Genomic DNA, 15,861 nt, shown 5'->3' with positions numbered 1-15,861 from the left:
GGGGGGGGGGGAGAAGGTTTGATGAAAACTATTAGGCATGTGAAGTCTTCTTAAAGGTTTTAGGACAAGTTGGAAGTTGATGGAGAGGATGACGTCATTCTCTGAGAGGAGTTGACTTGCTAATTCTTTTTGTCTGTGCTGTCATTAAGTTCTTGCAATTTGAGAGGTATATGCAATTTGAACAATTGAAAGTGATGCCCTAAAGGAGAAGTTTCATTGCATGAACTAAGGACTTGATTTGCATGCCATTTAGCATTTGCAATGGTAAAAATAAAGAGTTGTACTATGGGTACATTATGGACACCATAATGTACATTAAGAATTATTCAAAAGTAAATATAAGTTATAGAAGTGTGATAATTGTATGCAAAAAATCTCTTCACAGTAGATCAAGAAACTCATCACTTCAATTCCTTCTAGAGAATTCCTATGATTATTGAACACAGTTCTAAAATCGATCTGTGCATGTCGAAGGTGCATTTAGAGAAATCTCATAGTTCTTAAGCTTTTCATTGAATATTCAAGCCTCGTTCACAGTGTATACTTTCATTCTCCTTGCCAAACACTAATGCATTTTTGGCCGTGATTATAAGCAACAAGCTATTAAACAATAATCTTTTTCTTGTTTATTCTTGGTTCATAACAAATAGATTCACTTTTAAATTAATTCTCCTTTTTAGCTTTTTAATTAACTGTCAATAATCAACTTTGGGAACACACACTCTCACACAGTCAACAGTGTAATAGGAAGGAAAAAAAAAAAAAAAACTCACGATCATCTTTCAAGGTTTATGCTCAAAATCTGCCTCGTGAGACATTGATTCGTACCCAATTTACAATTTGACTATAAAACATAATGAGACCCCACCATTTTACTTTTAAAAATAATTAACATGCAACATGCCTATGCTATATAACAATCATTAGTCATAGATTAGGGCTGATCAAACTTAATTTAATCATTAGTCATAGAATGACATGAGCGTACTTAAATAGATTGTAAGATTCTATTAATGTACAAGTTAAATGATTTTTTTGACTAATCAAACAAATAATATTTTAAACATTGCCTAATTATATATATCGTTATATGTCTCATTCGGGAGCTCTTGATATATCTATTTTTTTTTTTTTTGTAACCATGACTCCCATTTGCATTAAACACTTTTTGGGAACTTCGATACTCTCTCTCCATTGTGTTAATTTGAACATCTACTTGAGACACCATCCGATTAAAAGAGGGTCTCTAACATCATTGTTTTTGTCATATTGATGTCACTTTAGAGACTTGTCAAGGTAAACGTACCTTACTAAACAAGCTTTAGCCATTGACATTTTATCTAGGCATCCTATAGTTCTTATATATTTATTTGAAATATCCTGACATGTCCTAATGAGATGGTGGCTTGTTTGAAAACAACGTAGAAATCTGATTGTTAATTTGAGCTTTGACAAATTAAATTGCTTTTGTATTCCATCTTAAAATGTCAACATGATTGAGAGTAGTAAAAATCCTTATAGATTAGTTAATGTTAGATTTCATCCTTTAACACTGTGTTTATACAAATTGTTTGCAAGTTTTTCGAAATCTTTTGTTGTATTAATTAGCTGACATAATTATAGTTTTGTGTTAGATTTGAACATTTATGTATCATTTTGTCTAAAAATTTAAATTGATAGAGATAGATCACGTATGTTTATCAAGATTTTACCATTGACATACATTCTCCATGTAGACTAGATTCATTTTTTGAACCAAGGTTTGACAAGTGCATAAGGTCATAAATAAACTACAGCAAAGATCAATTACGTAAAAATAATCAAGTATATCTCTTTAAATTTTATCTTTGACGAGATGAATCAACATAATTCGATTTGAAGTAACTCGAGATCCAATACACGGTCTACTCCAATGTCATCATGAACATTTTGAATGTGTCCCAATTATGTAAGCCTCTATCTATTTTCCATGTCTGTATATTCTCCTGAAAATGGGACCCCAGATTGTGAAATGATGAAAGTGGAGACTACAATGCACAAGTAACTGACCATAGAGTATTGAACGTTTCGTTTTTGGGTTGGTCAATAACCAAGTCCAAACTATGCAAAATTATTACATCCAAAGAATTGCTTACTGCTCAAAAAGCACTAGAAAATTTTTATTTTTTCACGATTTTATTAAATATATGAAGCATCACACTGAATGCCCATGTCTACAAGGTGTCTCTTATCAATGTTCAAAATCAGAAATAGTAAAAGAATCTATAAAATGGTGATTGTTAGAGAGTTGGATTTCTGCAAGAAGGGATCGTCTTGAAAACAAATGGTAGAATTTTTCGAAATCATTTAGTTACAATGAAGTGGTGAATTGAAATAGGGACGATGGCTAAAGTACTATGTGAAAGTAGATCACATCTCTTTGCACTAAAAGGTTGACATATGATAGTTGCCCTATATAAAAAGTACATCTCCATATTTATAAGGTAAACCACGTAATATCGAAATTAGATTCTTTTATAGGATGTGTTGATTTTTGCTGAGTTAAATATTTTTATACAACTTGACTTCGACCCTTCAACTTGATCTCAATTGCTACGTCTACTTGGTAAGTCCCAATGTGCCATCATTTTTTAGTTCAACATATGATGTGCGAAATATCCTCAAACATTATAAAATACTATATTTGTAATTATTTTAGAGCAAGTGATTGTCTACGTTGTGGTAGTACTTTCCCCAACCCATATAGGCATCAAATCTTGACTACTTTTGAGTATAAAGCTCTAAATTGTAGAGTGATAAAATGATGAAGAGAAACTAAGAAGTGATAAAAGGGTGTTATTAAGTTGGAGACAGGTAAATAAAGCACTATGGTCATTTTCATTTGTACATTTTCCACAATAAAAGAAGCGTCTCTTGTAGCTAAATAATCGGCTTTTGGGATTAAAGTCAACTAGTGTCTCATCTATCAAAATTTGGAGAAGTTCAACTTCAATTTCTTTGCTTGTGGGTTGGGGGATGGAAATGGTTTAGGTTTTTAATTGATGTGATTAAACCTATGTTCCAATTTTTAAAATTCATTTTTCTTTTTCGAATTCATTACAAGTACACATTTTTTGAAATCCACAACTTTTTATTTCATCAACTTTTATTAATATTTACTAAAAATCTATTTTTTAGCTAAATAAAAAATAGGCGCTAAATGAACTGAGCGGGTCCCATCATGAACTCTGTTCGAAAAGTATCGAAGTATTGTACATGTTGATCATTCTCTTGGACCGTTTGCAAACTAACAACCATTTTGTGGTCATTGGTCTTTCATGTGGATCTCTCATGGAAGAATGCTAGGACCATGTCAAAATTTGGGTTGGATCAAGTAAGTTCCGCCTACTTTACAACTCTATATCCTAGGACTGAACTAAGGCACAAAAATAGTTTCCTTTGTCATTCTCATTAGTTAAGAGTTTGATTCTAGTAATTTTGTTTATTTATATAATATAACAAACACATGATACAAATATATGGCTTATTTTTGGCTAATGTATACATATGTTCATCGACTTTTGAATAATACGGGTGAAAGGTGCATGCATTTGAAAGTATATTAGATCAACTTGTTTCACCTGCTTCTCTAACTTGATTCTTCACCAAAAGAAATGCACAAGCAAAACTCCACATTACTTAAGAAACGCACTAACTCAATAGACGAAAGCAAAACTACAGGTTACTTAAGCATTGTCGTGACACTTCAACAATTGAAATAAGATCTAATTATAAACCATTTTCAACCACATTTTGCCATAAAATAATTTTACACGTAAATTCAAAACTTTTTCTTCATTTTTAATTATATATTTTTCAAAATATTACTATTCCAAAAAACATTTTAACTCAAAAATGAGTCTCGAACAGGGGGGCTTCATGTAATCTACATTTTCCATATACATTAATGGGCCTTGTTGGTCAACATTTTGGATCGAGTCCTTCACGGTAGTAGTGATGCTATGGGTTGGGCTACGCTAAATCGATCTATAACGACCCAATTCCATTGGTAATGAAGCTATGGTTTGTACTCAGTTTTGATTTTTTTTTTTTAATTTTCTTTTTCCTTTTTCGAAATCACTTAGTTTTGATTTTTAACAATACTTCATAAAATTAAGTTTTCAAATCCTTTTAATCCCACAATTGTTTTCGAGTTATGTCTAAAATACTAAGGTTTTCAGATGATATTTCAATTTTAGGACCATCATACAAAAATGCAATTATCTTTTCTCAACTTAATTATCCATGACGTGAACAAAATAGGGTGACGTAAAATAATTTAAATATAGCCAGTTTCAAATTTATTAGAAATAAGACTTGATTTATTATTGTATAAATCATCGCAGTTAGACTTGCATATCTTCCAATTGATGACTTAGACTTGAGTATCGTTTGACATGATTAGATACTATCTAAAATCAAATTTTAATTTTTTTTCTTAAATACTATTTATCCAGTGTTATATCACCGTCCATCGACTCAACAAGTCGTCAAGGAACCAAAAGAATTGGAAAAACTTTGGATAAAGAATGCCAACTCCAATTTCAGACTTTACGGAGAAATGGGCATGTGAATGGTAAAGTTCAAGTTTTGGGGATTTTTTTTGCTTTGGTAAAGAGAGTTGAGAAACTAAAGCTAACAAAACCTCTTTCATTTTAATGGTTAGTGAAAAAGGGTGGAGTAATGCATACTAAACATATCGCCCGAATAAAGGTGAAGGCCCTTTGGATGCAACCATTTATCTAATTAAGGGTTATTACCTTTAATAAAAGTTATGAATTTTAATCAAATTGTATGATGAAAAGGTATGGAATAGATATAGCTTTCGGATCAGAAGTCTTTTAAATATTTAAAGACACGTTTCTTGCCAAAAAGAGATGTAGTTTATAGTTTTTTAAAACTTTTTCGTTTACGTTGCTCATTCTACTTCTTCCTTTATTTATCCTTTTTTCACACAAAAATTGGAGATGAAAATGACAAATTTTTCATTCACACACTTCTATTTGTACACAAATGTGTATATACAACACATTTGCATTGAATTTTCGTTAGACATAGTAATAGATTGGATGAATGGCGAAAAAAAGAAGGGGAATTCGGGTAGCTAATTTCAATTTTATGATAAACTAAGCTTGTTTCCCATTTTTGTAAAAATGAGAATGAAAAAGATAGTCGTTATGAGTTCCATATAAGAGATAGAAATTCAAATTTGGTGGCTTGATGTGATGTATAATGATCATATTCCTCATTTTAATTAGGAAAGAATAAGAAACAAACAGTGGCTTAAAGTGTTAATAAGTTGCATTTGAAAAATAGGTCAAGTGTTTGAAATCTCTTTTTGACTAAAATTTTAAGAGGGAGTTTGGTAGGAATTTTTATGTGAAAATGCATTTTTGAATAGTAAATTGATGGAAAATGTGTGGTTGAAAAATAAGAAAAATTTTTTGATTTACGTGTAATATTATTTTAATAAAGAATGTGTGGTTGAAAAGAAGAGAGAGAAAAATGTATTTTGAAAAAAAAATGATTGCCAAACAGGGCGTAAGTATATCTTTATTTTGAATCAAGTATTAAGGAAAAAACAATCAAATTCATTATAAATATTAAAATAAAAAAGTAATAGATTGAAGAAAAAGGAAACACTTATAGAAAGAATCAATTTATAAATTTGACTTGTTAAACACTTACATTATAAAATCAGAAAATGCCAAAAAAGAAAAGAAGTAAAATTGAAGAATAGTTCAATAAATACAAAAATTGTCATTTAAAATAGTATAGTAAAGCCCTGTTTGAGAGCGATTTTCAGAATTAATTTTTTGATCGTTAAAAGAAAAGTGGGGACAACCTGTGATAGAAGAAGTCAAATTTTACAATTGAAATAGTGAAATAATGGTGCAAAAATCAATTTTTTGAGGTGAAAAATCATTCTCAAACACCACCTAAATTATAACTAAACTAAAGGGGAAGAAGATAATTTTAATTATAAATTATTGAGGCTCACCCATGCTATCTAAAAGGCATGTGCCAAATCACATCACTCTTTATCGTTTGGGGGGTCATCTTTTACAGCACTGTTGGATGTACAGGCCTACGAAAACTCACAAATAATGGGTCCCACGTGGGACCCATTTGTATTTAAAAAAAAAATCCCCTGCCCACCTCGTGTATGTAAGTGATCGGTACGGGTCCTGTACCTATACATGTATCATCACTCCATTTTTTATACCAAAACACAAAGCCTAAAATTTTTCTATTATCATCACTTTTTTTATTTTTATTTTGATGTTATACCTTACATTTCTACCATTAGTTATTAGGTTCAAAAACTTGGATTTTGAGTGTAAAATTAAATTATACATTTTCTTATATTATTCAGTTCAGTTAATTTCACAATTATCGATCAAAAGAAGTGTACCATTCTTTATCCATGAGTAAGAATGATCAACTGAAATAGTATAGTAAATTATAACTAAACTAAAGGGGAAGAAGGTAATTTTAATTATAAATTATTGAGGCTCTCCCATGTTACCTAAAAGGCATGTGCCAAATCACATCAACCTTTATCGTGTGGGGCTCATTTTTATGCCAAAACACAAAGCCCAAAATTTTTCTATTATCATCGCATTTTATCATTATTTTTTTTAAGTCCTTTTTGATACACATTAATATATTAATATAGAAATGAGAATGAAAAATATAGTCGTTACGGATCCCATACAAAAGATAGAAAGTCAAATGTGATAACTTGAAGTGATTGATAACGATCATAATTTTCATTTTAGTGGGCAAATAATAGGAAACGAACGGGGACTTAATGTTTTACCTTACATTTCTACCATTAGTTATTAGGCTCAAAAAAAATGGATTTTGAGTGTAATAGTTACAAATTTTATTATACATATTTTTATATTATTCAGTTCAGTTAATTTCACAATTATCGATCAAAAGAAGGGTACCATTCTTTATCAATAAGTAAGAATGATCAACTAAACAATATTATACCCTCCCACAAGTTTTATATTTTCACGACTTTAGTATATTTTGAATTCCACTTGAGTCAAATGTGTCCTTGAAGTTTTTAAAATTTTATTTTCTTATTCTTATCAAATGAGCAATTCTTTGAGCATTGGTGTCAATAAAATATTTCTTAATAATTCTTATAATTATTAATTACTTTCTAAAAAAAAGAAACAACAAAGATAACATTTTCACTAGTATTGAAATACTTATCCTAATTTGTCTGGAAATTGGCAGCAAGAAATAATAAATAATTTGAATTCAAAATAATCTTGTTTTATCTTAAACAAAGAAGGAAAATTTTCGATTTACGCGTAATGAAATTTTATGGAAGATTGTGTAATTAAGAATATGAAAGAGAAAAATAAAATAAAATTTAATAGGAGTCAAACGAGATTTAAAAAAAAAATTTCTTACTTTTTAAATTAGGCATTCTTTAAAAATTCCTTATTTTAAAACTCATTTTTCTTTGAGGGAGCAAAAAGTAGTCCAGTATTTAACGGGATATTTAACAAAATTCAAACACTCCATAACGGCCATATTTCGTCCTCTCTCTCCACTGTATCTATATTTTAACCTAGGAAAATCCACTACTTCTATAAACTCTCTCTCTTGTTACTATCTGGTTTCTATATCATAGCCATTTGGATTCAAGGTTCGTATTCTTCAAGCTTATATTCTGCTGACGGCCTTCTAAATTCAAATCCACTGTAAGAGTCCATTCATGTATGATGTATGCCTTGTCATTTTTATGAACATCAATGAATCGTCCTCTTCAATGTATTTCTTATTTTTTCAAATTTTTTATTGAGTTGACTGATTCTACTTTTTGTGCTGTAAAGAGTAAAGGAGAAGAAAATAAAGTAGTGAGATTTGGAGAGTAATTGATTGTAAAGAAATGGAGCCTTCAGCTTCACAGAGAGGGGGAGGAGGAGGAATTGTGCCTATATCTCCGTCACATACGCCGCGGTCGAGTGATAAGGCGGTGAGAGATCTGCGATCGGCTGAGGGGAATATGAGTGGGAAGCATGATAAGGATAAAGGCGTCAATGTACAGGTCGTACTGCGCTGCCGGTGAGTTGATTAACAGTTTTTACTTTGTATTTTTTGTTCGGGGATTGACTGGATTAAATGAAATTGATGACTTCTGTGAATTTTCTCTTTAGGCCATTGAGTGCAGATGAGATGAGGTTGCACACCCCGGTGGTTATTTCTTGCAATGAGAACAGAAGAGAAGTTTGCGCAGTTCAGAATATTGCTAATAAGCAGATTGATAGAACTTTTCAATTTGACAAGGTTTTCCACACTTACCTGCTAATATCGTCTTCTTAAATTATCTTCTATTCAATATAAAGTGTGAGGATGAGATAATTAATAACTGCAATATTTTGGTAATTGATCCCATTTCAGAGCTTCAAGACTCCGTGTTCTGCATTAAATAATTAAGCTGACTTTGTTGTTTTTTTATTATGATTTCTTGCATTTCCTGATTTTTTTCTTCGTTTAGGTGTTTGGTCCGTCTTCCAAGCAAAAAGAGATATATGACCAAGCGGTGTGCCCCATGGTCTGTGAAGTTCTAGCGGGCTATAATTGCACCATATTTGCCTATGGGCAGACAGGAACTGGGAAGACTTACACAATGGAGGGTGGAGCAAGGAAAAAGGTTTGGGTTTTTTTCTTTACAATAAACCATATTGGTATAGTATTTTATACGCTAATGTTTATCAACTCTGTGTTAGTAATTTGATTTTTCTTCCCATTTAGATTGGGGAATTTCCAAATGATGCAGGTGTTATTCCAAGAGCTGTTCGACAAATTTTCGATATATTAGAGGCTCAAAATGCAGAGTATAACATGAAAGTAACATTTTTGGAGCTGTACAATGAGGAGATAACAGATCTTTTGGCACCAGAGGAATGTTCAAAATTCACAGAAGACAAATCCAAGAAACCGATAGCACTCATGGAGGATGGTAAAGGTGGTGTTTTTGTTAGAGGATTGGAAGAGGAAAATGTGACCACTGCAAATGAAATATATAGAATCCTGGAGAAAGGTTCTGCTAAAAGGAGAACGGCAGAGACACTTCTAAACAAACAGAGCAGCCGTTCTCACTCTATTATTTCTATCACAATTCATATCAAGGAGTGCACCCCAGAAGGAGAGGAGATGATCAAATGTGGGAAGCTCAATCTTGTTGACCTTGCTGGCTCAGAGAATATTTCTCGTTCTGGAGCTAGAGAGGTCAGGATTCGCATAGTATCATATCACTGCTAAGTTGTGATGATATTTCACACATTTGTAAAATGTGTAGCTGTACTAATTACTATACTGAGTTAATAATATTTAAGAATTTGATGGGTATATTGTAATAACATTCTGCTCCCGCATGTGATGATGTAAACGGCTTTTGCAGGGTAGAGCAAGGGAAGCTGGTGAGATTAACAAGAGCTTGCTGACACTTGGCCGTGTGATAAATAATTTGGTGGAGCACTCCGGTCATATACCATATAGGTATAGGTTTTTATCATTTTCTCCTCTGTGTTACAGTACCAAAGCGTGTAAGTAAATGTATAATATGTAATTTATGTTGCTTTCAAATTTCAGGGATAGCAAATTGACAAGGTTGCTAAGAGATTCCTTGGGAGGGAAAACAAAGACATGTATAATTGCCACTATATCACCCTCCATTCACAGTTTAGAAGAGACACTCAGCACTTTAGATTATGCTCACCGTGCCAAGAACATAAAGAACAAACCGGAGGTCAGTACTCTTGGCAATGTCACTATCCACAAATGCACCGCTCCCAATTTCTCTGAACTGGTACTTAAAGAACGTGGTTATTATCTCAGGTTAATCAGAAGATGATGAAATCTGCATTGATCAAGGATTTGTACTCAGAAATTGACCGACTGAAGCAAGGTTCTTGATTGCTTTCTCCCTATGTGTGCGCGCGCCCAGCTTTTATTCATCTTCGGATGAGTCCTGCAAGAAAATTGAAATCTCATGCATGCATTTTTCTTGATGGTTTTTATAAGTTCCTTACAACAATTTTATGGTGAAAAGAGGTGTATGCTGCAAGAGAGAGGAACGGAATCTATATACCAAGAGATTGCTATCTCCAGGATGAGGCAGAAAAGAAGGTTTGCACTTTATCTAACAATGAAATGTATTTACCCAAGAGACCTTGACATTCAAATACTTGAATACTCTCTTCTTGCAGGCGATGTCTGAAAAGATAGAGAGGATGGAATTTGATTTGGAATCTAGGGACAAGGTACCATGAATGTATCAATTGCTCACCAACTATATATTTCTGTGGTTGCTATTAAAAAGTTTGACATGATACTAAACTTTCTGCATAGCAATTGGAGGAGCTCCAAGAATTGTACAATTCTCAGCAACAGTGGACTGCGGAATTAAGTGATAAACTTGAAAAAAAGGAGGTAAATTTTGTATATCTGCCTTTTCCAAAATAAGATACCTTTACCCTTCTGCTTGTCACATCAGTAACTACCTGTTTTTTGTCTATTATAATTCAGAAAAAGCTACAGGAAACTGAGCATTCATTGCTTGATCTTGGAGAGAGACATAGACAGGCACATGTCACAATAAAAGAAAAGGAATATCTGATATCCAATTTACTTGAGTCTGGTAGGGTTTTTATCCCTTGCAAACTCTTCGTTACCTTACTTCCCACTGCTAATAGTCACCAATTTCATGTCGACTATATGTCACCCCATGTACTTCTTATGTGTCATTTTTGGTCTTATGTTGACTCTTCTTTTTTCTGTGCTTTTTGTCCTTAGTATACATGATTCATGAATATGAAATGTTATTCTAATTGAAATTTCCCCAAGACCTGCAATAGGAAACATCAGGTTGAAAACATGAATTTAGGTGATGAATAAACGAAGAAAATTTTAGATCATGCCAAACAAAACATTCGTATATCCATTAAAAATGATAATCAAATGACATCGTTATGCCAGATATAACAAACTGTGTTGTTCAATATTAATTCATCAAGTTATCAAAAACAAAAGAAAAAAATTCAAGTAGTAGATACATGTTCTTTAGTGGGTTCTTCAGTGTCCATATCCTTGGTCTACAATTCTATCCAATTTTATCCCCAGACACCGAGTGTGCCTTAAATGCCCTAACTTTGGTGGACACAACTAAATTGATCTTATTCCAAATTTCACATGACTAAGCTGACTTTGCAGAATAGTGTCACTGGTCATGCATTAATGTGCTGCCGTTGTTTTACAGCTCACTATAATTTTCTCAAACCTGTTTGCATAAATTATACCAAGGCTTCTTGTGTTAGATTAGCAGTAGGGAATCCATCATGTTGTCATAGCTGTATGACTTTTTCTGTATGGTTATCTTCAATCAGAGAAAGCTCTGATCAAGCAGGCACTTGAACTTCGAGCAGAACTAGAAAATGCTTCATCAGATGTGTCTAATCTGTTCAGTAAAATAGGTATGCTAGTTTTGAAATATTTGAGATACTAACGTCTTTTCTACTGAAGTTCTAATTGTCCTATGATTTTCTCACGTATGGCTGACTTACAGAGCGGAAGGACAACCTAGAAGATGACAACAGAATTCTTGTCCAGAATTTCCAATCCCAATTGACTCAGCAACTTGAAATCTTGCATAAGACTGTGGCCACTTCGACTATGCAACAAGAACGACTACTAAAGGAAATGGAGGAAGACATGCAGTCATTTGTAACAAAAAAGACTGAGGTATATTTTACTCAGACAGTGAAATCTTATTATGTTACTCTTACTCCACTGTTTACCATTTACTATACTTCTACTAGGCTACTGAAGAGCTCCAAGGTCGACTAGAAAAGTTGAAAATAATGTACAGTTCTGGTATCAAAGCTTTAGATGATTTAGCAGGGGAATTTGATGAAAACTCCGGGTTGACTTTTGGTCGTTTGAATTCTAAAGTTTCTAAACATTCCTCAGCTTTAGAGGAGGTAAGAATTTATACTTGATCACTGTGAAGGAGAGAACCTTACTTGTTAAGCTTCTAGTTGATTTCGGTACATATAATGCAGCTCTTCAAAGGAATTGGTTCCGAGGCTGGTATGTTACTTCGAGATCTTCAAAATAATTTGCGCAGTCAAAAGACTAAACTAACTGCATATGCTCAACATCAACGAGAGGTTAGCTTTTGTTTAAACCGTAAAAAGAATCTATAGCAATTGTAGTTTCAATTCGAGCAGAGGAATTTGTTGACATTTTCATGCAATTTCCAGTCACATACCAGAGCAATTGCAACTACGAGATCAATTTCCCATATTACAGTCGGTTTTTTCAAGACTTTAGATATGCATGCTTCAAAAATAGGTGAAATTATGGAAGAAGCACAGACAACTAATGATCAGAAATTATCTGAACTTGAAAAGAAATTTGAGGTGATTAAGCTCCTCCAACTAAAACTTTTCTTTTTCTTTTGGGCTAACCTCCATCCGAAACTCTCTTTAACTTTACTGGGTAAAGATGCTTAACTTATTTTCTTTCTGGATGTCTAATTTTATGTAGGAGTCTTCTGCCTGTGAAGAAAATCAACTCTTACAAAAAGTAGCAGAGCTGCTTGCTGATTCAAATTCTAGGAAGAGAAAATTGGTAAGGGCACTTACTCCAAAAAAAGTGCTGATAATACTTGGATATGTACTTTACTACGTTCTAATATTTACTTTTATTAATCCTGAGCATCAAATAATCTGCAAATAGCTAGCAACAGTATCTGAGGGCATCAAGATAGATAAACAGACAAAAAAAAAATGTAAAAAGAACGAGTGACGAATTAATTTAATCGGTCTATTAAACTTCGACTGACTTACTATTACATGTTTTAGGCTAGAGAAATATTCTCTCAGACCCAAATGTTCTTGATTGACAATATGTTAGTCCAAATAAATCCTTTGAGCTCATAACTATAGCTTTAGTTAAGTTTCTTTAATTGTATGTTGAATGACCCTTTCCAATTCCACTTATTCTATCATTATGATCATCTGAATAAGTTGGTTTATTATGCAAGATGGATGATGATCAACTATTTATCTTCTGTACGTTATTCTTTTGTCCTAGGTTCAAAGTGCAATTGATGGACTTAGAGAAAATGCAACCAGTAGAGCTAACAGACTAAAACAAGAGTTGTCCATCATGCAAGACACCAGTTGTTCTATCAAAGAAGAATGGACAGCATACGTGGAGAAGGCTGAATCCCATTACCTCGAAAATACATCTTCAGTAGCAAGAGAGAAAGAAGATATGGAAGGTGTTCTTCAGAATTGGTAAGTTACATTGTCTCAATTATAGTTCCCACGATAGATATTTTCTAAATGACGTCTTACATATGCGCTTACGATCCAATATATGCAGTATGGAAAAAGCGGCATTGAGTGCACAGCAGTGGATCAATGCTCAAGAATCCTTGCTTAGCTTAGAGAAGATACATGTTGCTTCTGTGGATGAGATTGTCAGGTTAGTTAGTAATAACTCCATGGTTTTCAAACTTTAATGTTGATCATGTACATTTACCTACTTTTGTTCTGTGTATGTATTCTTATAGAGGAGGAACAAACACCATCCAAATCTTGCGTGGACAATTTTCTTCTTCTGTGTCATCTGCAGTTGAAAATGCAGACACTGGAAGCAAGAATCTCCACTCATCCATTGACCGTAAGTTTTCCATTTTTTTTAACGCCCATTCTCAGTTTAATGGTGTGTACGGTAGAGAGGATACGAACAGGGAAAAAATAATAAAATAAAATAAAAAATAACTGTATCTAACTAGGAAAGCCATGCAGGTTCCCTACAACTTGACCATGAGGCATATAGCAATCTTCGTTCCATGATTGTTCCCTGTTGTGGAGACTTGAGGGAACTGAAGAGTGGACACTACCACAAATTTGTGGAAATCACAGAAAATGCAGGAAAATGCCTTCTAGAAGAATACATGGTAAGCAAATCGAATGTGTGCATCAATATGATATATATATATATATATATATTTTTTTTTTTTTCCACAAAAATATGAGTGTGTACAAGCTAATATTTTCATTAAGGTCTACATAAAGCATACTACATGTAAAAAAGTTATGCATGTAAGAAAGTTATGGTCTTAAAATTACACCAAAATTATGAGTAGATCTAGCAATGAACAAAATGGAGTAGACAAGGAAAAAAATAAAAATACCCTAAATGTTGATTTTTGTCCAGTCTTTGGAAACATATCGGGATGCGAAAATCATTTTTCATATGAGAATTGTTTTCCATGGCAGGTAGATAAACCGTCATGCTCAACACCGAGAAAGAAATCCTATAATCTTCCGTGTACTGCTTCTATAGAAGAACTCCAGACTCCATCTTTCGAAGAATTGCTAAAGACATTTTGGGATGCAAAATCATCGAAACAAGTGAATGGAGATGCAAAGCATATTTTAGAGGCTGCCCATTCCTTGAGAGACTCCCGAGTTCCCCTCACAGCTATCAATTAAAGGGAGTGAAGTGTCATTTTATTGATTAGTTTTATTTCGAAGGGAGAGGACGGAATAATTGGTAGTAGGAAAGAGTAGCCCAGTTTCCTGGGATATAATAGAATTTCAGTTCTTTGAAATTCTGTGTGGTCTGGAGTAAACCAAAGAAAATTTTTCCCAACGCGTCTTGAATTGAAGATTTATTCTTGCAAACAACCAACCAAAATAATTGTGATATATATATTAACTGGTTGGGAAAAAAAATATTTAGAACTACTCAATTTATTGGTAATAAGCAATAGCAACAAAAACGACGTAGGTTATGTTGCGTGTTGTCACACCTAGCCAACCTACCTGGGACAATGACCCACTCATGACGATTCCCGGACATTCCTGCCGAGGTGGCACACAATGCCGAGGTCGGCTGCATCCGAACTGTTTCGAGCCGAAGTCCATCTACCGATGCTCCCTTTTGTCCGAGGCCCATTGACCGAGGCCTACGAACCGAAGCTTGGCTGCTGGAACCTGTTAAAAGCAGTTGAGGCCCTCAAGTGGAAGTATCATGACAAATGGCCGAAGCCCCGAAGCTGATGCGCGAGCCTCTGAACCACAAGGAAACGTCCTCCATTCTCACTTCTCCCAAGAGATCGCCTGGACAGATCTTATTCGAATGATTGATGGAACGTTTGTCACAAGCATAAAGGTCATGTCTTGTCACTAGTATGGAGGCCCTGCACAAGTAATAAATGCGCCGCAAGCTAGCAAGTCAAGCCCCATACCTGGGAAAAGATGTTCGAACTAAAGAGATGAGGCCACGTGCCACTTCATCCAAGGGCTCCCATCTCATATGTACTACTATAAATACTTCCCTTGTGTAATATCAAAATGCTAATGCAAGAATCAATACAAAGAACTACATTTGCTCAACTCTCCCTCTTTTTACTTGCAATACACAAATCGAGTTTATACACATTTGCATATACATCTGTGAACACCGGTTGGTAATTATTGAACAATCGAATTACGAACAACCCGTCAGATTCCGAACGTCACCGTCCCGCGTCATTGGGCTACTTCTACGCCCTTTGAACCGCTCGTTTTAGACCGTCCATGTGTTTTAGCATGTTGGACATTCGCCCACGCAAGCGCGGGTGGGACCGGCATCTGTTGGCGCACTTTTTGGGGTCAACAGGTTATACCGAAGTTGCAAAAATGGGTTGCATGAGCATGTTTGTATGTTGCAACTCTCAATATTTATAGTTGAATTTGAAGGTGAATGAGCATTTGATGATGTGATTTCAGGAGT

At 33.9% G+C, this 15,861-nt stretch overlaps 1 protein-coding gene and 1 long non-coding RNA gene across 3 annotated transcripts; one reads left to right on the top strand and one right to left on the bottom strand.

Annotated features, from left to right (window-relative positions):
- The first annotated feature begins 7,598 nt into the window (after window positions 1-7,598).
- On the top strand, window positions 7,599-14,764 carry LOC111371363 (kinesin-like protein KIN-5D). Of its 2 annotated transcripts, none has more exons than XM_022993303.1 (23): window positions 7,599-7,766; window positions 7,899-8,130; window positions 8,223-8,352; window positions 8,564-8,719; window positions 8,821-9,297; window positions 9,470-9,567; window positions 9,661-9,817; window positions 9,907-9,976; window positions 10,121-10,197; window positions 10,278-10,331; window positions 10,420-10,500; window positions 10,597-10,708; window positions 11,454-11,540; window positions 11,633-11,808; window positions 11,886-12,047; window positions 12,129-12,236; window positions 12,330-12,488; window positions 12,616-12,699; window positions 13,165-13,370; window positions 13,459-13,560; window positions 13,649-13,758; window positions 13,887-14,038; window positions 14,361-14,764. In XM_022993303.1, exons 2-23 carry the CDS (start codon window positions 7,955-7,957, stop codon window positions 14,574-14,576), a joined length of 3,150 nt encoding a protein of 1,049 aa, XP_022849071.1. In that variant the 5' UTR covers window positions 7,599-7,766; window positions 7,899-7,954; the 3' UTR covers window positions 14,577-14,764. The 2 variants fall into 2 exon arrangements, with proteins under 2 accessions (XP_022849071.1, XP_022849070.1); XM_022993302.1 differs by having other exon boundaries at window positions 7,599-7,711; window positions 14,361-14,576.
- LOC111371364 lies at window positions 9,939-12,200 on the bottom strand. Its single transcript, XR_002698558.1, has 3 exons — window positions 12,090-12,200; window positions 10,743-10,916; window positions 9,939-10,039 (listed from the first exon to the last, which is right to left on the bottom strand). It is a non-coding gene; the product is annotated as an uncharacterized LOC111371364 (long non-coding RNA).
- Window positions 14,765-15,861: the final 1,097 nt, after the last annotated feature.

The sequence above is a fragment of the Olea europaea genome, chromosome 22 (genome assembly GCF_002742605.1).
Source record: "Olea europaea var. sylvestris chromosome 22, O_europaea_v1, whole genome shotgun sequence".
NCBI lineage: Eukaryota > Viridiplantae > Streptophyta > Magnoliopsida > Lamiales > Oleaceae > Olea > Olea europaea.
Note: the sequence above shows the minus strand (reverse complement) of the source record. Positions and strands in the feature narration are given on the sequence as shown.

What these genes read in the sequence shown, in the direction of transcription:
- LOC111371363 (XM_022993303.1), top strand. Translation starts at nt 7,955, where the DNA reads ATGGAGCCTTCAGCTTCACAGAGAGGGGGAGGAGGAGGAATTGTGCCT. An exon ending in TTGTAACAAAAAAGACTGAG is followed by an intron (nt 11,809 to 11,885) that starts GTATATTTTACT and finishes TACTTCTACTAG; the next exon opens with GCTACTGAAGAGCTCCAAGG. An exon ending in ATTCTAGGAAGAGAAAATTG is followed by an intron (nt 12,700 to 13,164) that starts GTAAGGGCACTT and finishes CTTTTGTCCTAG; the next exon opens with GTTCAAAGTGCAATTGATGG.